Below are 23,928 nucleotides of genomic sequence, written 5' to 3' on the forward strand. Positions count from 1 at the left end.
CTGCGTCAGCGGACCCCTTCAACGAGCCACTCAGAGAAACACCGTGGCGGGTCACCTCAGTGAACTCCAGGGACTGCTTTAATAAACTGCCTCGGTGGGCCTCCTCAGGGACCATCTTTTTTTTTTTTTTTCATTTTTTTCACCTTTATTAATTTATTCTTGTTACATCTCAATGGTTATCCCATCCCTTGTATCCTCCCATTCTTCCCTCCCTCCCATTTTCCCCTTATTCCCTCCCCTATGACTGTTCCTGAGGGGGATTACCTCCCCTTGTATATGTTCATAGGGTATCAAGTCTCTTCTTGGTAACCTGCTGTCCTTCCTCTGATTGCCACCAGGTCTCCCCCTCCAGGGGACATGGTCGAAGGTGAGGCACCAGAGTATGTGAGAAAGTCATATCCCACTCTCCACTCTACTGTGGAGAGTGTTCTGTCCATTGTCTAGATCTGGGTAGGGGTTTAAGGTTTACCGCCTGTATTGTCCTTGACTGGTGCCTTAGTTTGAGCGGGACCCCTGTGCCCAAATCTGCCTATCATAATGTTCTACTTGTAGGCTTCTAGGACCCTCTGGATCCTTCTACTTTGCCATTCTCCCATGATTCATTCTCTCACCTATAGTCCCACTAGAATGTCCTCCCCTCTGTCTCAGTTTCCTGGTAAGTGAAGGCTTTCATGGGACATGCCCCTTGGGCTAATATGCAGATATAAGTGAATATATACCATTTGAGTCTTTCTGCTTCTGGGTTAACTCACTCATTATGATCATTTCTAGCTCAATCCACTTATCCACAAATTTCAGGAATTCCTTGTTTTTAGTAGCTGAATAGTATTCCATAGTGTATATGTACCACAGTTTCTTTATCCATTCTTCTATTGAGGGACACTTAGGCTGTTTCCATGTTCTGGCTATTATGAATAAGGCTGCTATGAACATGGTTGAGCAAATTTTCTTGTTGTGTGCTGGAGCATCTTCTGGGTATATTCCAAGGAGTGGAATAGCTGGGTCTTGAGGAAGCCCTATTCCCAGTTTTCTGAGATAGCACCAGATAGATTTCCAAAGTGGTTGTACTAGTTTGCATTCCCACCAGCAATGAAGGAGTGTTCCTCTCTCCCCACATCCTCGCCAGCATGTGGTGTCGCTTGAATTTTTGATTTTAGCCATTCTGATGGGTGTAAGATGGAATCTCAGAGTTGTTTTGATTTCCATTTCTCAGGGACCATCTTAAGGAAACCGCTCACTGTAGTGCTTCAGTGATCTGTGTTCGTGGACCGTTTACTGACGACGCTAAAGACAACACACACATAATCTATACTAAGATTGCAGGCAGCATTCTTCTTTCTTCAATTACAAGTTATCTTACTAGAATGCTTATCTCTCTCTCTCTTTTTTTTTTTTTTGAATGCTTATCTCTTTTACTTTATAAACTTTTTCCTCCAGGCTAAAGAATAATGTTTATTAATAGTAAATCCTGAGTACAGAATATCTATGTACCCTAATTACTTCCTCTTTATGAACTGGGTTGTTGTTTTTTTTTTTTTTTGGTCAACTTTATTGATTCTTTGTGAGTTTTGCATCATGCACCCCAGTCCGATTCATTTCTCCAGCCCTTCAGATCTGCCCTTGGCTTTTGCAGCCTTCTGCCGAAATATTAAACAAACAAACAACACATGCGCGCGCGCGCGCGCGCACACACACACATACACACACACACACACCAAAGCATAGAAAAACATCTTATCATGGAAGCTGCAGTGTGTCACAGTGTGTCCCACAATATACCCCTCTGTCCACATATCTTTATTTGTAAATGTTTATTGCAATAAGTCATTGGTCTGGTTTGAGGTTTCTGGCTTCTGTGACACCATCAATATTGGATCCTCACAGTGGCTCTTCCTGGTTATCCTGTTGTTGCTCTGTGTCATACTGCAGCTTTGAATCATGAGGACTGGCCCTTTCATAAATCCCAACCATTAGTAGGTGATACAGATTTTGGGGCTCTGGATCTGAGCCTGGATGGTAGCTGAGCTGGTCAGCACATCAGTTCTCCCGTATCCACACCACCAGGGCACGGCTTTTGCTAGGCCACCCAATGCCACCATCAGCAGGAGGCAGGGTCAGCTCACCTGCTCTCATGCCCTTGGGCTGGCTCACCTGCACCCAAACCTCCAGAGTCAGCTGAGCTGTGCTGCCCAGGTTCATGACCCACCCTCCCAAGTACTGCAGCCTCAGGGGCTGGGATAGCTCTCTTGACTACCCCAGTTGGTGAGGGAAGAGAGGAAAAAGGCATCACAGCCTCACCCACACCGCCTCATGGAAGATGAGTGGCAGAGACAGCTCTTACTTTCCTTCAGCCTCTAGGCTAGCTCACCCCAACCCTCTCAATCAGAGCTAGCCCTATTGTCCTGTCCAGGCAAGGTGTAGGGCCAACTCTCCTGAGTGCTGCAGCCAGTAAGGGACAGGGCCACTACACCTGCTCTCATGACCCTGGGGTCAGTTGTGATAGGGCCAGCTCTCCCTCACTCATGCATTTGAGGCCAGGACATCTAAACCTCCATCATCAGGTCAGCTCTGCTACGCTGTCCAGGAGAGGTACAGGGCCCACTCTCCTGAGTGCTACAGCTGGTGAGGGGTAGGGATAGCTCTCCTGTGCTCATGACCCTGTGGACAGCTTTCTGGACTGCCAGAGGTGGAGGTGGCAGTGGGGACATCCCTTTTGCACCTGTGCCACCCCACAGCAGACAAGCAGAAGGGTCAGCTTTTCCATACTCACACCCTTGGAGCTGGCTCACCTCTCCTTCCCTACCCTGGCCACCAGGGCCAGCTCCACTCTGTTGTGTGGGTGAGGTGTGGGGCCTGTTGTCCTGAGTGTTGCCAATGGGATCAGATCCCCAGAGTGCCATGGCAAGTAAAGGGCAGAGCCAGTTCTGCACAGCCTCTGGACATCCACGTAGTCCCAGACCAGGGATGTCCCTGAGTTCTTTAATGGTAATATGTGCTACCGACATTGACACAACAACCCCTGCCACTGCATAGCCACAGACCCAGACATACCGTGGCCCCAGGTGGCAGGGCTGGCCACTCACAACAGGCTACTCCTCTGGAGCCTCCAGTTCCTTCGCTCTTCATGACGTTCAAGCTACTCCACTCCTCTTTCCCTCCCATCTGTCCACCATGTACTCACACATTGTGGTGGCTCCTGCAGCAGGCTGGCCACTGGCTGGTGGGCCTCTGGGTGACATCTGCTGCTGCATGGCACAGTGGAAAGTGGGTGTCTACGGTTCTGCCTGTGGTGTGCCATGCACCTGAGGGCAGGTCTGTGAATGGCATGTGGGTCAGAAGGTCTCTGTCTTCCTCGTCCCGCACCGCACTGTGTGGTGGTAAGCAGAGCTCTGTGTCTATGGCCCACCTGGGGCCTGGGGTGAAGGGAAGGTCTGTGGGTGTCTTTCCCTGCCCACACTGCATGGTGTGGCAGAACACAGGTCTCTGTCTTCTTCCTCCCACACTGTGCTGCCTACATTTGATTTGATTTGATTTTTATGTGTCCTATGCATCAAACAGTGTTGGCTACCAAGGCAGGCATCAAGCTCTGCCCATGACTGATATAAGACACCACCACCAACAAGGTGTGTATATGGTATTCATTTTTGTATGTGTATGCATGCATGTGTGTGATGTTTGTGTTCGTGTGTGAGTGTGCATATGGAAGACCAAGGCTGATGTAGGAAATCATCCCTTAATTGTTCTTCCAGTGTATTCACTGAGGCAGGGTCTCTCAATCAAACCCAGAGCTCATCAATACACCTATTCTCACTAGCCAGCATGCTCCACCACACCTTTCAAGGCTGGAACTAAAGGCAGGAGACCATACCCACCCAGAATCCATGTGAACTTTGCATAACAAGCACTTTAACCACTGAGCCATACTCTCTGTCCTATTTTTAGACTCAATATAAAAGCCTTTGTAAACCTTTCTCTCAAAAACTAAGACATAAATAGGCTAAGCTAGGCTCGTGCAGGGTCAAGTTCACTGATATCACAACTTCGCTCCTACAGACTGGTTCCTCCAGAAGAGCCTGCCCATGGTTGCTACATCAGGTTGGTATGCTGTCTTCTGGAACACCCGCTAAAGAGCCAGCCTGAGTGGGGTAGGGCTACTATTTTTTATTATATGTAGACTCAATACCCTCCCGAATAACATAAGGACACGACGCATAGATGAACCAGTATCAGTGTTTCCCATTGCACGTCTCAAGGACGAGGCACTGTTCCTACCCGCGCTGCTGTACCTTTATGGTGGGTGGTGCGCACACTTGTCTATGAAGCTTTACCATCAATATGAGAACAATGCCTTGTGTCGAGATCCCTGCAGTGTCCGGGCCATCAGAACAGCTCAAACCTCTGGGCAATCACCTCTGTATATGTGGTCCCTCTGTTGAGCAAAATGTCCTACACGGCATGGCTGCAGCTAAGAATTTGTGTGGATAAGAGTACAATAAAACTATGACATGCCAGATTTTTTTTTCCTGTGTGCAAAAGCTACTAAAAATATCTTTGGCTAAGTGTTGCTATGGCCTCTCGAAGCCAGTGGATCTGGAACCTCTACTACCCCAAGTCTTTCCTGGGCTGCTATTCTGCAGTGTGAGGCACCTGCTACTCAAAGGCCTTTGAACTTCTTTGCATGTGGGGTGCTCATCTTTCAAAGGTGGGTTTGTGGTTGCTTTTAGCTTCAAGCATAATCTCCATTTGCCCCCAGGCAACCTTTCTTGCTCTGTACCTCACACATCATACTGTCATCTTCCAGAAAAAGTTCAAGGCAAGGCCAAACCTAGAGCCCACTGCAGTCTGACTCACAGAGGCAAGGCTAGAAGTAGATTCTAGACCACGTAGGAAGGCAGGCAGAACTACACTATGTGCACCTGGTGGTAGCTCAGGAGCAACAGGATGGGGGAGGGGACCATCGACACCCTTGTCCTCAGCCTGGCCTCTCAGAGACTCCCTGTGGTCATTTGAATGGGAGTGTTCCTCATTAGTCTGTGTATCTGGACAGTCCATCCCCAGTCACTGATGCTAGTGGGGCAGAGTTAGGAGGTGCAGCCTTGTGAGAGGCAGTGTCTCCCTGGCGCGGGGCTTGGAGAGTTGAAGGATTCTCACCACTTGCAGTTGCTCATTCTGCTTATGGCAAATGATGTGCTCTTTCCACTTGGCTGCTTCCGTCTGGCCTGACTGCTGCCTCCCTGCGGTAATGGTTATAGACTCGGACAGGCAGCATAGAGCCATGAGCCTCAATAAACTTTTCCTTCTATAGGTTGCCGCGGCCATAGTGTTCCATCACAGCAACAGAGGACTAGCTAGTGCGCGTCTCCTCGGCATGGGCTCCAGCTGATTTCCTAGGGTCGTGTCCTGAGTAAACCAGACACATCCATTCCCTCCTTCCCAGACTGTCCTGGGGACCCCAAATGAAGAGACTGCCGAACAACACACAATGCTGTAAACATCTCTACCATGCTGCCCGCCCCGCCCTCCCGCCCGCCTGCCCACGCTTAGCGTTTAACTTTCCTTTGAAATTCAGAAACTATCCAGGCCTTCCATATTTAACTCCACCCTCCACAACACACACGCACACTGCCCATAAGGAGCATGGTATAATGTATGCATATACTGTAAAGTGTTTTCTTTCATAAAACCCAACCCAAAGCATGTTTATAAAGCAGATGAAAGAGAATGGTCTGGGAACACACACACACACACACATGCACCTGCACACACACATACAAATGCACACACACATGCACACACATACACTTAGGCACGAACACACACATGTGCACAAGTGCACATGCACACACACGTACATGTACACACATATGCAAATACACGCACACACAACACCCCCTCCCCCCCACCGCCCCACACAGAGCATGAGGAGGCCGCTGCACTTCCTGTCTCACCCTGGAGCACTTGCCCCATCCTCTCCGTGTTAGTCCTTCTTAGCACACCAGTCCAACTCCATCTGCACCTGTTTAGCAGTGTCTTTCCCAATGCCTCTGTTGGCAGTCTTCTCTCCCCAACATGCACTCCCAGGCTGCACCTTGGCACAGCATTCTCAAAAACAGTTTGTTTTCTTTACAATCTGTCTTCCTAAGACGAGCACTGAGTGTGTAAAAACAAGGGCCTTCTCTGTGTAGTTAACTGTCAATCCCAGGGCTTAGCACAGGCTTAGCACACAGGAGGGGCTTAGCCAACGGGCAGCAGAGGAGCAGTTGTCTTTTTAGTCTAGTCTGATACTCCTTTCCCTCTCTGCTCTCTATCAGTTTTGGAAGAAGTGACTTTCAACCCTCCTAAGGTCTTACTGCATCTGCTGATAAGCCCACTTCCAGGAACAGTAAAAGACAACAACAGAGCTGGTCACAGGACTGACCTGGAGACCCTCTGTGAGCTATACAGTCTCCCCACTGCTCTGGACAGCTGCCTGGGGGTAGCCCATGAGCCACACCCTAACCAGCATGCCTTGGTCCTGGACCAGATTCTTTCACAGTGTAAGAATGCCAGCCAACATCTGACCTCACTTCACAGAGGCTGATGGTACTAGCTCAGTTCTATCATCGTCCCCTGAACAGAACACGATCACACAAGCTGAAAATCTCCTGAATTACACTTATTCGCCCCCCCCATAAGGTGGTAACTCTCCCCACCTCCTCTGGAGAGGGAGAGGCAAGTGCTGCCCTGGTGATGTGTGTGTGTGTTTGTGTGTGTGTGTGTGTGTGTGTGTGTGTGTGTGTGTGTGTATGTGTGGTGTACATGTGTTCACATGCATGTGGAGGCCAGAATCAAACCCTGGGTACTAGTTGCCAGTTGTCACTTTTTTTTTTAGATAGTCTCCATACTACTTTGCTTTCCATTGCTGTGATGAGCACCAAGGCCAAAAGCAACCAGGGGAGGAAAGGGGTTGTTTGACTTACATGTCCCACCACAAACCATCACTGAGGAAAGCTGGGATAGAAACTCGAGCAGGGCAGGAACCCGGAGGCAGGAGCTGGAGCAGAGACCACAGAGCAGTGCTGCTTCCTGGCTCGCTCCTCACGGCTTCCTCAGCACGCTGCTCTCTTGTAACACTCAGACCACCCCAGCCAAGGGTGGCACCTCCCACATCAATCATTACTCAAGACGACTCCCCACAGTCTTGCCCATGGCCCAGTGTTTAGAGGCACTTCCTCGGCTGAGCTCATTTCCAAATGACTGTAGCTTGTGTCAAGTTGACAAAAACTAACGAGCATAGGCTCTCGGTGGCCTGAGGCTTGTTGGTCTGCTAGGCTGGCCCATCAGTGCGCGCTAGATGTCTGCCTGCCTCTGCCTCTCCAACGCTGGAGTTATACCCTGGTTTCACAGTGCCAGGCCTTTTCACATGGGCTCTGGAGACTGAGCTCTGGTCCTCATGCTTGGGGGGCAAGTAATTGACTGGCTAGTCTGTCTCCCCAGCATCAGCGCCCACTTCACAGTTCTGTTTCTTCCTAATCGGCTATGCACCATGGCCCTGGAAAATAACACTGTGGAAATTAAGGACAGGGCAGTCCTGGGGTAAGGCTGTTTGGAACGCAGATGTTTGGGTACAGCTGCTTTTGCAGGCTAACTTATCTTCCCTTCCCCTGTGGTATCTGACACAGTGGACACCAAAGCCATTGATTGACAGGGTGCCAATGGCCCATATAGCTATTCTCCAGCCCAGAACAGCTTAAAGGAAGCTGCCAGGCTGGAGAGATGGCTCAGGGGGTCAAGATCACATATTGCTCTTGTGGAAGGTCAGAGTTCACTTCCCAGAATTCATATCGGGAGACTCCTAATGCTTATAACTCCAGGTCCAAGGTACTAGGTGCCCTCTCCTGGGTTCTACCAGTATTTACATAATCATACATATATGTAGTTACACATATACACATGAAAAATTAAAAACGATTCTTAGGAAAAATAAAAATAAAGGGATCTGCATATGTGACAAGGTCGAGGGAGTCTCAATTTCCCCAGCCATGACAGCTCTGGAGAGCAGAACAGAGCCTAGCAGTTAACACGGCTGCCTCTCCGCTTCAGCACAATGAGCAGCCTCACAGGAAGATGGTCCCCACTCAGACCATTAGCCCAAGACAGCTAGCAACTCCATCTGCACTACCTCTGTGCAGAAGATCCCTGAGCACCTGCAACTGTGGGTCACAATCACATGGGGGCAACAAGGTGACCACAGACACTAGAGCTCCTTTACGGTCATAGGGCATCTGCTGGGTTCTGAACAGACTTTTTCACTTTGCCTTACTAGTGGCATACGGGAAGTTTCAAGCTTTCTGGATTTACAGTGAAGGCTCTGTGGCAGACAGAGCATTTCAAAAGGCTGCTTTTGGCACAGCGACTGAGCAGTGAGTGCATCGAAAGGACTTGCAATTCAGGCTTCCCAACTCCCCAACCTAAGGAAGATTCTGGAATACAATCTGCCTAAGGCCCAGAGATTTCTAAAGTAAAAATGGAGAGGGAAGCACCCAAGGGCATGTCTAGGAAGATGAGAGATGCCCAGTCTGCACAGGACAGAGGAGGTGCTAGTCTCTGCACCCCACATTCAGGTGAGGTCCAACAACAGAAGCCAGCATGGCTGAGGGACAGGAGAATCTCCTCAGGCCTGGTATGGCCTGTCCCAGGACTCTGCCTTGTAGCCAGCTGTGGTGAGGCAGTGGATTCCTGACAGCAATGGTTCCTCATGTGGCCTGTGAGCCAGCAGCAGCTCCTGTCTCTGATGACTGGGACACTAGCTCTTGCCTTTATGAAGCTCCGCAGATCACTCATCAAAGGTTCTGGCCAATAGAACAGATTATAATTGAGGAGGGACCATGCTTCCATGAAACCTCAGATCACTGGGTAAAATCCCCCAATTCATACATTGAGAAACTGAGGCTCAGCTGAATTAATTAAGTTCCTCCCAATACCCAATATCCAGCAAATAACAGATCTGGACTTAGCACTCTAAGTGTATTGGGCATACCACAGCACGAAGACATACTTGCTGCCCAGAGGGACTTCCAGTGGGAAAAGTTCTTTGGCACCAAGTAGGGTAGGAAGGTTCTGGAGTCTATGTGCACCTTCAGGAGGATGTGTCTTTGTATCTAGCAACAAGTGTCAGCAGGGTCAGAACCCAGTGACTTCAGTGTGGTCACAGACATACCCTAGCACATCCACACACGCAGGACTTTCCATGAGTCCTGTCTCATGACTTTGGCTTCTGGCAGGGCATGTGGCAAGGGCCAGGAGCCTCTGCTTAGGTCATCGACACTTTCAAGCTACTGTCCTCTCCATCATCCTAACACAGCATCGCTGACACTGTTGTGTTTCCCAGCACAGGTATAATAAAACCCAAACATCCACCCAGAGACCTGCACTGGATGCCCAGTCATCAGCTCAAAACCACAGCTTTTATTCCCAGCCTGGACCGGTTTTTCTGTTGGGTAGCAACGGTGTCAAGCATGGGCTAAAAGGAGCTGAGTGATGTCCAGGCCACCTGTGTGCCATGCACACAGACTCGCAGCATCAGGAAAGTGACACAGAATACGTGACACTCATCCTTCTCCACACTCCACCCACAACTGTGTCTGCATAGCTAGAAGCCAGTAAAGCCCAGAAAGGGCATTTCCTTCCAGAAACATTCTGCCTGCATTTACAACTTAACCAATGACTAGCCAGGGCTGGGCAGCAGAGTGGGGTGACTAGAAGGGAACCAGGCAGACAGCAAGATCTTCAAAGGGACAGAAGGCCCACTGTTAGTCAAAAAGGAGATGTGGGCTAGAAAGATGGCTTAGCAGGGACTAATAGTGGTTTTTGTCCTCGAGCCTGATTGTTTGAGTTTGATGCCAGGACACAACTATAGGAGGGAACTGACTTTGCCAAGTAGTCCTTTGACCTCCATACATGTTCTAAGGCACGTGCATGTTCCTCCTACAATAAATGCATAAATGCAATAAACAATTTTACTTGATTGTTTTGTTGGTTTTTTGGTTGTTGTTGTTGTTGTTGTTGTTGTTGTTTTTTTTTTTTGAGACAAGGTTTCTCTGTGTAGACCTGGCTGTCCTGGGACTCATGGAGATTTCTCTGTCTCTGCCTCCAGAGTGTGCCACAATGCCCAGACATTTAAAAAAATCTAAAAGCTTAGATAGGATGGAGAAACATCTTGCTCATCCATATACGGGGCCTCCCTGCTCCTGTTGTACTTTGCCTAGGGAGAAGGCAGGCATTAGCAGTTCCAAGCCTGTGTGGACCCTGCACCCAAATCCAAAGGCTTGGCCCCAGAAGTCAAAGGCTAAGATGGAATCTATATCATGTTACCAGACCCTACAGAGAGTGAGAAATCAGCCAGACCAGAGCACCCAGGGCTAAGGCAATATGTAAAATAATGACTATGAGTCACTCCAACCCTCACATTCACGTTAATTCCCTATTTTAATACAGCAAGAGGTGGGCCCTTAAGGATCTAGGCTCTGTTGTGTGAGCACATGAACCCATTCAGATGACAAGAGAATGACTGGTCAAAATGTACCCTGAGGGTGGGTCAACTCCAAAAGCCAGTTTGGTTAAGTCTTTCTGTGTGATGTCTCCCTGGGACTCTGCCAGCAAGGATACAGCCCCAGACAAAGGACTTCATCTTTGGACCAGAAACGCAAGCCAAAATAAACTTCTCCATAACTTGCTCAGTCTGTGGCATTTTGTTATTAGCAACAGAAAGCAAACAAAGGTATCAACGGCTAACCTTGTTCTTTCTTGTTTGGTGTTTGGTTAGTGAGGGCTGCAAGGGAACAGGAAGATGGGGCAGCTAACCTTGAAAAACAGGTTAGGCTGACCCACCTCTGACTCAGGAAAGCAGATACCCAGGGCGAGTCAGGAAAGAGTCCTTGGACAGACTTCCCCATTAAGCACATCCGGATTCTTGAGGCGTGGCTGGTGCCTGATAAAGTCTTCAGAACACAAACTTCAGCAAGAGTGTGTTTCTTTACCCATGGGGGTTTAAATACTGCTGCTCTGACCTTGCAGAAATGGGGCGGCTTTAACCAAAACACACAAATTCTAGCCGTTCTAGAAAGAGGCACCTGACAAGACACGTGCTAAACATTCCCACAGCCATTCTCTACTGGGGAAGCCAACACAGGAATGCAGAAGAGCATCAGAAACCACGCCGCCCCCCACTGACCTCCTCCCCCAGTTCACTGTCTCACTGCAGGCCCCTGACTCACACAACCCAAACCACCATTTCTGCTCCTCAGTCTTAATGCTGCACTTGAACTCCAGTTTGAAACTGAGAGCTGACAAGCGGGATCCATAAGATTATAAGCTTAGAGAGGACTTGAGAATACAAGTGTATTCCCACAGGTAGACACAGGCACTATTTATGGAACGGGATGTGTTCCGAGACACGGCATTAGACTATTCTGCCTTTGTGCAAATATCACAGAGTTATAATGAGACACATTAGGTGGTGTGATCGTTACGGGACAGAATCTAGAGTCACCTGGGAGATGGGCCTCTGAGCATGTCTACGGGGGACTGCCTTGATTGTACTGAGATGGGAAGACTTGCCCACAGTGGCCGACACCATTTCCTGGATGGGATCCTGGATTATATAAGACAGAGAAGAGGAGCAAAGCAGCAGCAGCATGCGTTTGTTCATCGGTTGCTTCATTCTGATTGTGAAAGCAACATCATCAACTGCTCCAAGCTCCAGCCACCGGTGACTTTCTCCGCATAATGGACCGTCCTTAAACCGGGAGCTGGCATCAAGCCTTTCTCCCTTAATTTGCCTTTTATCAGTCTATAGCATCATAGACTGTGCAGTTTTGCTGGACCACAATTATCTGTGCAGTCCCAGTGGTGATGGAAACTTTGTTATATGGAGTGCGAGTTGGAAATCCAAGCCCAGAACTGCATCTGCAACCTTTGCAGACATATAAGAAAGTGAAGACCAAGTAAGTTCCAATGCCTGGTGTCTTTATAATGACTGTACCGCAGGCAGATGCACAGCAGAGGGAAGGAAGTCAGCAAAAATGGAGACAGAGGCTGGAGCAATACAGCTACAAGTGGGGGACTCTAGAGACCTTTAGTGCTAAGATGAGGAAATGGGGTGTCCTCCATTGGAACCTCCAAGGGAAAGATGGTGTCACCCCTCACACCCTAGTTTTGGATTTATAGCCTCCAGAGCCGTAAGGGAGTAGATTTCAATTGTTCTAAGCCTCTGGTCTACGGAGGCTTGTTGGGGAAGCTGAAGAGACTAATGCAGAGGTAAGATGACATCATCCCTGAGGGACCGAGGGCTCAGAGAGGGGGACCATTTGCCCTGGTCATCCACACCCCCAAAGCAGCTCAGAGTCCTCAGCAACTCCAAAACACTCAAAGACGGGAAGATGGATCTTGTCTAAAGTCACTAAAACTGTGACAGCAGACTTATATGACAGGGGCATAAGTGTAGGCAGAGCCTGATGGGATGGATGGGCCTGCCCCCTCATGGTATGGCTGTGGTGACACGGATCAGGACAAGTCTTAGTTTCCATCTTAAAATTAAGTCTAATGATTTGTCTCCACAGGAAGGCGTGAAGATCCAATGAGATTAACTTGGAAAACCGCTTAGCCTGAGGGGCAGGGGTACAAGGCTAAATGATGAAATACTTTTCTAGGGTGGGTTTGATCCAATATCCCCCTCCCCCAACACACAAACATTTACCATGGCCCCCTGCATTGCATATGCAAGGAAAAAGGTAGGTGCTGGTGCTGTGTTTCCTCACGCTCTGTCTGTCTGCCTTTCGCATCCTCTGATGAACCCTCTTCCTAATTCCCAGGGGGCTCCACAGCTGACCTGAAGAAATAGGGGGAGGGGGCAACTAGCTGAGGTATTCTGGTCTTCTTTAACAGTTATCGTCTCAGTGTTCCCCACCTGGTGTTCCCTCGTCTGGCTGCCTCCTTTCTCCAGCCTCACTTACTGTGAGCTTAATGTGATTGGGGGACCCCAGGTGACTTACTCAAAAGGGGGGTGGGGGGAAGAAAAAAAGGAAAATCTTAAATTATATATAGAGAGGCCCATTCTGTATTTACAATCACTGTGCTAAGAGGGTGACCCAGCACATGAGCCAAAGTGCTTTGTAAAATGTTCACATCCAAAGGCTTAAATGTGAAAATAGTTTGCTCGTTGTTTCATCCATATCAATACAGGTGACAGGAAACCTTCCAACAGATGCCCCCAAAGCCCTTTTGGAGCCACCATAAAGCATATAGCTGCGGACCTTTGCTATCTTCAGTTGGATTTATTGTGTAAGCATAAAAGTAAATTTTAATAATGTAAATTGCTATAATCATAATCACTTTTGAACACTCTTATTATTATTAATAAGACCAAATTGCACGGTTCCAGTGCATGCCGGTCCTCCTGTTAGACAGGAGTCACATAATGGTATCAGGTGCATCCCTGACTCTCATCTCCATGCCAACGTGGGCCTGCCTCCCAGTGCTGGACTCTGAGGCTCTCTCAGGCTGCTGGGTAGAAGGCTGTGACTCCTCACAGCCAGTGCACAAGGCAATGGATACAGTTCTTAATGAAAGCACACAGGAGTAGGCACACTTCCAGCGGCTGGCCTTCCCAGAGGACAGCAGGGTTCTGGGGAGCTTCTGTTCACACCCAGCCTCCGGTCCAGCATCCTTTCACAGTTCATGGGGTACTTCCCTGCATCCAACTATTCCTTAAGGTGGTCCTTAAGCATGGCCTTACAGGGTGATCTGAGTGTGGAAAGGACCCCAGGTACAGTCAGGCATGCTGACCCTAACACCCCAAGATGGGTCAGGGGCCACCACGTAGGAAGGGAGCACGCAGGAGTGCGCATGACCAGCCTGTGGCTCATAGCTTAGCTCCTTCAGTCTGAAGACCCGGGCTCCATTCCCCATTCTCCCTCTCCCTTCCCCCATTGCCCTAGCAAGTCATTCAGTGTTTCCAGACCTCACCCCTGACCCTCTCACCACACACGCACACGGCAAACAGCCGGCACAAAAGCTGGGGCTTGTGTTGGATGTTTGCAATCCAGGCACCATCAGAGACAGGAGGCCAGCTTAAACCCACCAAGAGCCTGTCTCAAAAAAAAATCAAGGTGGACAGCCCCATGAGGACAATACCCAAGCTTGTGACTTCCACTGCAACACACACACACACACACACACACACACCTGTACATTACACAAACATGAATACAGTCCCCTGCACATAACCCTCCTCCCCCCCCCCCAGATGGTAAGGATATGAGGGGTGGGTGTGAGAGAGAACATGCCTGTCAAGGTGTTCATCAGGCATGAAGCCCAAGAACACTGTCTATGGCTACTAACATCTGAAGAAGCCTTATTACTTACTGTCTTCTCTCTCTATGTCTGTCTGTCTGTCTGTCTGTCTGTCTGTCTGTCTCTCTCTCTCTCTCTCTCTCTCTCTCTTTCTCTCTTTCTAAGCAATTTCATTTCAGGTTCCACAGAACAAAAAGAAAATGCATGCATGACTCTGTGCCCACCCCTGGAGTAGGAGCTGTCTCTGGGGTTCAGAGGTCACCTCCTTACTGCCTTCCTTAGCCTGTGCAGACCCCTGCTGGTGCCAGACCTACTACGGAGCCGACTGCAAAGCAGGCCACCAGCACCAGGTGCTTACAGTGTGGTTATCCAGTGCACAGATTTTTTGCCATGAAGCAGTCTGTCCATCCACCATGCCAGGACAGCAATACAAAATTGTTCACCCCATGGGATGCAGAAGTAATGGCTGTGTTTGTCACAAAGCAGCCCTCCTTGGAAGCATACTAAAGTCTAACTGAGAAAGAGCCTTGGAGGGACAGCCTCCTTGGCTGCGCTAAGGACACAGCCTGCGTGCTCTTTACATCCTGGCTAATTAAATTAATTAAACTTTATCAGTGAGTAGTTATCAATGAAGGCAACCAACAGCTTAGGAGAGGCTTGTGAGAGGAGTTTTCTCCTCCTCCTTAAAGCCGTTTCTTGAGCCCTGGAGCTGCCACAGTCGGCTTCAGTTCAGGAGAGAGTTCCCCTTTCCCTAAAACCTACAAGAGCTTTCATCTTAAAGGCAGATGTTCTCCAAGTGGGGAATCAGTCAGGGCCCGTGTATGAAAGATTTTGTATGGCACAGAAGAGGCGTCTTGCCAAACGCAGGTCACAGGACTCCCACCACCGTAGGATCACGCTCACGTGGTGGGCTGACTGCTCAGAGGCCCTTAACCCTCCTCAGCTGACACAGGCCCCCCATTTAGTCTGCCCTGGGGCACACAAGTTCCCTTTCACACATACTCTTGAAGGTCTGAACAACTACAGAAGTTATTCTGCAGTTTCTCCTTGTAAAAGTTAGCATGCCGCTGTGTCTTTCTTCTTAAAGTCTTGAATAATTTAATTAGAATTAGAATTATACAAAAGTCATAAGCATGTTCTATTTATGGGCAATCACATCAGCATGGAAAACCCCAACGACAATGTTAAAAATAAAAATAAAGTGTCTTCAACTCATGTGACAACTTGGGTAGATCGGAGAGGACCTGGACCACTTCTGGGAGGCTTTTCTTTTTCCTGGGCAGATTCCGTGCTTGGGAGCCCTGCTTCAGAAATGCTAAATGAACATCGGAGCTAGGTGGGAGAAGAAAACTGTTTGGACGCCTCGCAGTAGCAGCAAAGGGCATTCACACTCTCCAGCCCTGCAGGGTGCACGCCTTGGCGGTTGCAAGGCGCCCAGAGGCTGGGCTGCCGAGGACAGACACAAGGAAGGCAGCAAACCAACTCTGAGGGAAGAAGGCTGCTCCCCCGGGCAAAGAGACACTTCAGAACCGGGTGTTTTTTTAGCTGAGCTCATGGAGAGCGCCTTGGACGCCCTCCAATAGTCTCTTTAGCAATGAGAAAGCACGGAGGGAGGGTATCAACTTCAGTGATTTCCCTCCACCTAAGGGCAGCTTCTTCCAAGATTCCCCACCCCCCTATGCCCCCCTCACACAGTAGGTATCACTCTTTCTGGAAGGAGGAGATGTCGCTCCTGGGGAGAAAGCGCGTTACAGGTCCCTTTAGCTGACAAGCTCCACCGCGTTGGGGAGGGCAACCAAGTTCTGAAACATTTGCTTACACCCCTTGAGCAGTGCCTGGGCAGAGGCTGTGCTCTCCCTGGCGCGTCCCTAGCGCTTGCCTCTGCTTCGCACCCAATCCATGCATCCCCCACCCCCACCCCAGCCCTTTCTTCTCCCCCATGAAAGCTGCTGCCTTACAGGCAACATTAAACCGCGCGGAGGTAACTCCCAGGACCCGTCTCCCCTAAGCCTCTACCTTCTGCGGCGGGGTCCCTATCAGCATCTCCAGGTAGTAGCCGCGGCCAGAGTCCCCCTGCAGGTTGTCCACCATAGCCAAGAAGTTAGCCGTCGCCTCAGCGGGCTCCAGTGCGAGCGCCAAGCCATCGGAACGGGCCAACTCAGGGGTCCCGAGCCCGGGAACCGCCAAAGCTCTGTGGCTAGCAGCTGCAGCCACCTGGAGGGGCAGCGTGAAGGGAGCGGGGGCCAGCGCGGGGGCCGCGCGAAAGAGCCACTGCGCCAGCAGCGGAAGCAGAAGCGCTCGGAGCAGTGCGCCCATCCCCGCGGCGGGGGCTCGGTGAGTCCGCGAACGCGCGGGGCTGTGGTCCCCGGCGGACCAAGGCGGGCCGGGGCGGGGCGGACGGGGAGGAGGCTGGAGAGGGTGGCGCCGAGTTAAGCAAGTTCTCAGCCGCTGCCCCCTCTGGCGGCCGCTGCCCCACAGGCCTGGCCCCTCCTCCGTGGCCAAGGTCAAGGATGGGCTGGCGGCGCGCACCGGGGTCCGGCCGCGCCTCTTCCCGAAGAAACTGGAGTGCAAAATTTCCTCGGAACGTGCCAGGGAGGCTACGGCTAACGGATATGACGAGGCTCAGGCGAGAGCTACGGGAAAGTTTCGGGAACCCTTAAAGGGGCAGCTAAAGCGCAAACTGGGTTCCTGTCGTCCCCCTCACTCCCACCCCCACCCCCACCCGCCGCGCTGAAGGAGTCTGCGGGGGGTCCCCTGGTCCTGCAGAGACAGAATTGCCTGGGTGACTCCAGGGTCCAAGAGCTGGACAGGCAACGGTGAAAGAGCGTGCCTCTCTGCTTGCCAAGCGCTCCTCTAAGCGGGTCTAGCTGTCTCTCAGGGTTTCTCGCACGAGCGGCTCTCCTCTTCCAACTTCTTGGGAGTTAGCTGGTTCTCTAAAAAAGGATGACGTACAAATGGAGGCTGGGAGCCCCTGGGCAATGAGAGGGAGGTGAGGAGGTTTTGGATTCTTGAGAAAGGGTCTGGGGTACTTCTCCTGCCATCCAGCGCCCCCACCCCTTCGCACACCCACCCGCCAGCTCACCACAGATTATCTAATTAATACTTGTTTGCCCACAGACGCCAAAGCCGCCAGGTACTGAGCACAGGGGGGACAATTATACCAGCTAAACTCAATCAATTTTCGCTGAATCTAGGAATAGAAGAAAGCTGAACTATGCTTTTTTTTTCCCCCTCCAAACAGTGGGTAGTAGAAATTAAACTTTCCTAATCTCTAACTGGAACTTCCAGATACTTCCATTCAAGTAAGCCTCTGTGCTCACGCCTGCCTTCCCGGCGTCAGAACCCTATTTTGCTCAACTAGGGGCCTTTCTGTTGGAGATCTTCAGCTGTACTGCTTTCTAAACGACTTGGGTTATAAGTTGCATTTCCCCCCACTGAACTGTATCCGAACTCCAAGGAATCTCTAGGCACACGATGGAAGGCCTGATTGAATCCCGGGACAGAACCTACATTTTTATTCCCCATAAATCTGCATAGTTACTGAGAGCGCTTACATTTATATATTCACATTTCAAATTCAAGACTGTAAGGGAAGGGCAGTTTTAAAGAGATGATATTTATGATCCCTGGTCCAGACCCAGGGGGGTGGGGGAGCGCGGGGTATGTGCATCCAGACAGCTCTCAGAAGGACAGCAGCCTTTTGGAAGTACATGGAATGTATCAAGGACATTGACATAGGTGTTACGTGATGTATAAGGTGTAATGTCAATATTAAATATATTTGCTCTTTCTAAGAGTTAAAAAAAAAACACACAAGGGAAATCAGTAAAACTCAAGTCTAATTAAAGTTTGTATTTGAAGCTCCTGATTCCATGTAGCATGGACATTCCAAATTTTTTCCTGGTAAAAAGGGGGGAGCACATAAACAACTGCACAAAGATGCGGGACCTCACTGACATCCCTGGGTGTAGCTGGGTCTGCTCGCTCTGAGATCCTTTCACACTAGAAGTTCTCCAACGTCTGCTTTCAGGACCCAGGTACACTCCTACAAATAACAGAGGGCCTCATATGTTGGTCTGTGTTGATCAAACTAGGGGCTCAAAATGAGAAGCATTAACAGTAAAAATAAAAACTCACCTGGGCCTAAATGGTAAAGTGCTTGCTGTGCAAACATGAGAACTGAATTTAATCCCAAATATCCACTAAAAAACAAACAAACAAAAACAAAACAAACAAAAAACCCAGGCATGATGGCACTTCCCTGTGATCCCAGCACAGGGTCAGCAGAGATAGGCAAATCCCTATCTATGGCTCACAATTGGCAAATTCTAGGTCCCAGTGAAAGACTTGTCTCAAATAACAAAAAGGAGAGTGGACATCTTCTGTGGTGGTTTGAAGGGGAATGGCCCCATAGACTCGGATGTTTGAGTGCTTGGTTCCTAGTCGTTGGAGATGTTGTCCTGTTGGATGAGGTTTGTTACTGGCTTTGAGGTCTCAAAAGCCCACTCCAGTCTCCCTCACCCCCCCCCCCACTTTGTCTGCTGCCTGTGGATCAGATGTAAGCTGTCAGCCATGGCTTCCAAGCCATGCATGCCACACTCATGTTGATGACCATGGACTAACTGCCTGAAACTGTAGGCAAACGCCTAATTAAATGCTTTCTCTTCCGAGTCCTTTGGTCATGGTGTCTTTTCACAGCAATAGAAAAGTAACTAAAATAACCCCTGAGGACCAAGGCTTACCTCTGGGCTTCACAGGCACACGTATGCATGCACATACCCTATGAATCTACTTGCACACACACACACACACACACACACACACACACACACACACTAAATAAGTAAATAAATAAAGTAACAAGCATACCATAATAACCAACTTCCTTCTCTTTTTGTGTGTGATGTGTATACATGTTTGTATGTATGGCCACTGTGATGAGTGTGCATGTACCTGTATGCACATACATGTGGAGGTCCCAAGTTTATTCCTGGTCCCATCCTCTATTGATTATTTTCTGTTATTCATCAAGCTCAGAGTCTGACTATGTGTTTAGTCATGTGGTTCTCTTCCCTGGGGGAGGGGGGTGCTGTTGGCCACCAGCCCACCAAGGCAGGAAGAGCAGGAGACAAAATGCAGGGCCTGGAAGGTCATAAGAACGACAGAGATCGAACACTGCAGGAACCACTTCAGGAGCAAGTTCAACATTAATCAGGGAGAACAAAGGCTGTGTACCCCAGGGGGAGCGGGTGGGGGTCTTTCCAGGGTAGATGTTCATAATTGGTTGGAACCAGACACTTAAAGAATGTTTACTTTACATTTGGTAGCATGCTCCTATCATATGAGCAAGACCACAGTCCCTAATTATCCTATAGGTGCAGGAAGGGGAGAGTTAGCAGGGAGCCGTGTCAAGGGCCATATATCAAGTGTGGTGAGGGACATCTATGTCTAAAGACTCTCCAGATGGAGTCAGGCAGAGAGCCGGAGGCCCTGCTGGGGAGAGGGAGTCCTCCATCTATCTCAGAATGGCTATCTGGACCGGAAGGACTGTGACCTCAAACAGTAGGGTCCTTGCAACAAGTCTAGCAAGCCAGCATACACGGAGAGGCTAGGATTACAGGCAGGCTACCATGCCCACCCACTCTTCCCTTGGATTTTGGAGATCCCAGGAATGGCCTTCAAGCTTGTGTGGCGACCACTTTAACAACCGCACTGTCTCCCTGGCCCCAACTCAGCATTTTAATGAAGATAGTCTCATTTGGGGGGAAAGAGACTAACATTACACATGTGAAATTTCTTTTAGTATCTGGACTAATAAAAGAGAGCCAGATCCTCCCAACTGTATCTGCATTTAGTCTGTCTGCCTCTTACAGCCTCAAAGTTCCTAGAATACTGAGAGGGCAAAGGGCAAAGTATATTTTAGTGTTTCCATGAAGCAGCTTTTAGGCCAATCATCCTCTATGGAGTCTTGCGTCATCGTCAACATAACACAGCATAGCAAAATCCATCTTGTATATCAAATGTGTTGTCCACAGCTGGAGGAAAAAGCTAAACAGGACCTGGCTACAGCATTCCTTCCTATCACAGGGGCCCCGGAAGGCTGCAAATGGTCCAGCCCCCTGCACCCGGTGCAAATTTGGATCCTGCTTTCTTCTATGCCTGCCACCTGGATCTTTCCCACCTACGGAAGCTAAAACTTCCACTTACTTAAACCTTTCTTGATCTTACCCTATCACCTTATCTTTCAGCCACAGGTGTGTGTGTGTGCGTGAATGTGTACATGTCCATGTTTTTGAGACAGAGTTCTCTCGCTGAACTTAGAACTTGTTGATCAGGCTGGACTGGCAGGCCAGTAAGCCCCAAGGAACTTCGTGTCTGCGTCTCCCCAGTGATAGGATTGTAAGTGAGGGCTGATGTTCCCAGCTTTTTAAGAGGAAGGACTGGGGATAGAACTCGGGTCTTCTTGCTTGCAAGATAAGCTCTTTACCTCGAGAGCTTCTCCCTCCATCCCTATATCTTATCACCTTTATCTTTCTTCACTCACTCTACAACTTACAGGGCCCACCTCCTGCAAGCCTGTGGGTTACCCTAGGTAGCTCTCAGCCTGGGTTCTCATGTGACATTCCTGGGCAGCACCCCACACCGATGCCTGCGCTCTTCCTCCTGACTTTGTGTTTATCACCCAGGGAATCTTGCCTTTGGCTCTTCACAAGATAATCTGACTCAGGTGGTTTGGGGAGGGTATCCAGCCTTGCTAGAATTAAAAACAAAACAAAAAACAAACAAACAAAAAACTTGGCTGAAACCGTTTTTTTTTTTGTTTGTTTGTTTGTTTTTGTTGTTAGTTAGTTTGTTTATTTGAACCTGGGGAAAATGAGATGCAACTGTCAATTGAGGTCCTGGATTGATTCCAAGTTTCAGTGTCTAGTCACAGGTCTCAACTTCTGAAAAAACAAAACAAAACAAAAAACCCAAACTCTCTTCTTTGTTGTTTACTGGAAGCTTCCATAAACTGAAAATCCCTGCTACTCAGGTTAGAGGTTTCAAGCAGCCCTTCCTCCAGAAGAAAACTAGAAAGGAGAGGCTGGCTTCACAAAGTGACCCGAGCTGACCTAGAACACCGTGTCACACCGGAGGAGGGCGAGGCGCTGTCAAAGAGTTCTGAGGCCCTAGCACAAGCAGAGTGAAGCCGGGACAGTTAAATGTCACAAGAAACAGTGACTGCAGTAGCTCCAAACATTTCAATTATGGTAAAATCTGTTTGCTCGGAATGTTCTTTTTAAAGGTACATTGATTAGCGTTGGAGAGTGCTAAGGAACCCAACTCATTACATTTGAAAGCTGCCAGAGAAAGGACAAGAATCAAGTGTTTTCCTTGATTCCTGTACAAGCTACGCCTCCTTACCAAGAAATAATTGATGGTGGCATGTTTCTTTTTATGGACGTATATCGCCTATGATAGATGAAGATGGAATGATGTAATTAGAATATTGCCATCTGTGATGGCTAACTTAATTGTCACCATGTCGTGACCAGGGATCACCCGGGAAGAGCGTCTTCAGTGAGAAATTGTCTACGTTGTGCCGACCCGTGCTCATGTCTGTAGAATCTGTCCTAACTGATGTGGGAAGGCACAGCTCACTGCAGGTGTCCATATTCCCTAGGAAGAGTTGTAAACAAATGGGCATGCCTCTGTTTCTTTCTTTCTTTCTGCTTCTGACCATGCATTTGATGTACCTAGCTGTTTTAAGTTAGTGCCCTGACTTCCCTGGACTTTAAATGGAAGTGGGCACTAAAATAAATCGTTGTCTCCTAAGTTTCTTTTAAAAATTATTATTATATATATTTGAAAATATGTGTATATGTATATATAGTGTGTGTGTGTGTGTGTGTGTGTGTGTGTGTGTGTGTGTGTGTGTAAGAGTCTTATCAGAGTCTTATCCAGTAGAGATATACACTTCCACATTGAGATGGTAGAGCAAGGTTTGTTTTCCAGGATTGAGTTTATTGGGAGCCCTTTGAGCAAGGTCTGAAGCACATTCTATCATCCTGGGGAAATCCCTGTTGGCCTATCCTTCATTGTTTTCATTTTTAAAGAGACTGAGGCACGGAGCTAATATTTGAAGAGTGGTGAGACTGACCTTCGAGAAGCTGGAGTCCAATTTGCAGAGCCCACATTCTTCATCCCAGGGTTGGTGCAATCGTGACCTTTCTGAAGGTCACTGAATGATCCATCCAGAGAAGGTCCCAGAACACTCTCTGGGTAGTGAGTATACAGCAAGAGAGAGGGGCCGGTGGCCCTGCAGACAACAGCCACTGTCACCAGTTCAGTCCACTTGTCTGTCACTCACTAGGGATGGGTCCATGTCGGAGACTGTGCCAGAGCAGTCTGTGCGCTCCTTATGGTGCCTAGACCTACCTGTGGGAGCACTTGGCTCCTGGGTAGCAGCATGTTTGGGAAGGCTGGAGAAGGTTAGATATATGTCACGGGCCTTGAGGCTTAAGCTCAGCCCCATTTCCTCTTCACATCTCACTTCTTGACTGTAGTTGTATAGGACCAGCAGGGCTCCTGTGCTTGCTGCCATGCCATCCCTACCTGCTGTGGTGTGTTCCCCACAATGACGGACTGTGTCACCTCCAGCTGTAAGCTGAAATAAACCCCACCTTGAGTTACATAGGCCAGGTAATTTCTGCAGCAACAAGGACAGTTGTTGACACACATGGTCTATAGATGCCAGGCTGGGTCCCTTCTGCTTGCACTTTGCTGGTGGTGGTCATTGTCACAGTGATGTCACCAATTCTGCCTCCTTTTTTTCTTAAGTCATGGGAGACAAGGTACACAGTGACCAGTGTCACAGGACACTGAGGTACAGGGTGATGATTGGGAGCATAATGAGTAAGGACCAATTGGGTCTGAACTCCAGGCAGCTGGCTTCCAAAGCACCGGCTGCCTCCTTAACCCTGCTATCTCCTTATGATGACTAACAAGGGGTCTGAGGAGGCGGCTCAGAGGACAGCATGCTTGCTGTGCAAACGTGCAAAGCTGGGTTCAGATCCCTAGTGCTCAGGTAAAAAGCTGGGCGTGGTAGCACATACCTACAACACCAGTGCTGGGAGGAAGAGGTAAGCAAATCCTGGGAAGGGATGTGGCAGGCAACTTGCTTATCAGCCAGGCCAGCTGCATTTGTTAGGGACCCTACTGTGTGTCCAAAAACTGGCTGAAGGGCTGAGGGACGGCTCAGGAGGTAAGAGTGCTTACTCTGGCAGTGTGAAGACCTGAGCTCAAATCCTCAGCACCCACATTTTAGAAATCGGCTGGTGTGATAGTTTTTGTTGTGGTCTTGATACAATCTAAGTTACTGAGAAGAGGGAGCTTTAATGGGGAAATCACCAAGATCAGATTGGCCCACGCCTATCTGTGGGCAATTGTCTTCATTGACATAGGAGAGCACGGCCACTGTGCACGGGACCCCTCCTAGACAGGAGGCCTGGGCTGTATAAGAAAGGTAGCCAAGCAAGCCAGAGAGAACCAGCTAGTAAGCCGTGTGCTCCTGCATGGCCTCTCGGTCGGTTCCTGCCCCGCGTTCCCTCAGCAATG

At 49.2% G+C, this 23,928-nt stretch overlaps 1 protein-coding gene across 1 annotated transcript in view; it reads right to left on the reverse strand.

Moving 5' to 3' along the window:
- Positions 1–16,847, reverse strand: part of BACE2 (beta-secretase 2) — an 83,868-nt gene extending 67,021 nt beyond the window's left edge. The window contains exon 1 of the mRNA XM_084801819.1: positions 16,348–16,847. Within this exon, the coding sequence (XP_084657945.1) occupies positions 16,348–16,647 (300 nt within the window). The 5' untranslated portion in view covers positions 16,648–16,847. The remainder of the gene's footprint in view (positions 1–16,347) is intronic.
- Between the last annotated feature and the right edge of the window lie 7,081 nt (positions 16,848–23,928).

The sequence above is a fragment of the Acomys minous genome (genome assembly GCF_964271855.1).
Source record: "Acomys minous genome assembly, chromosome: 11".
Taxonomy (NCBI): domain Eukaryota; kingdom Metazoa; phylum Chordata; class Mammalia; order Rodentia; family Muridae; genus Acomys; species Acomys minous.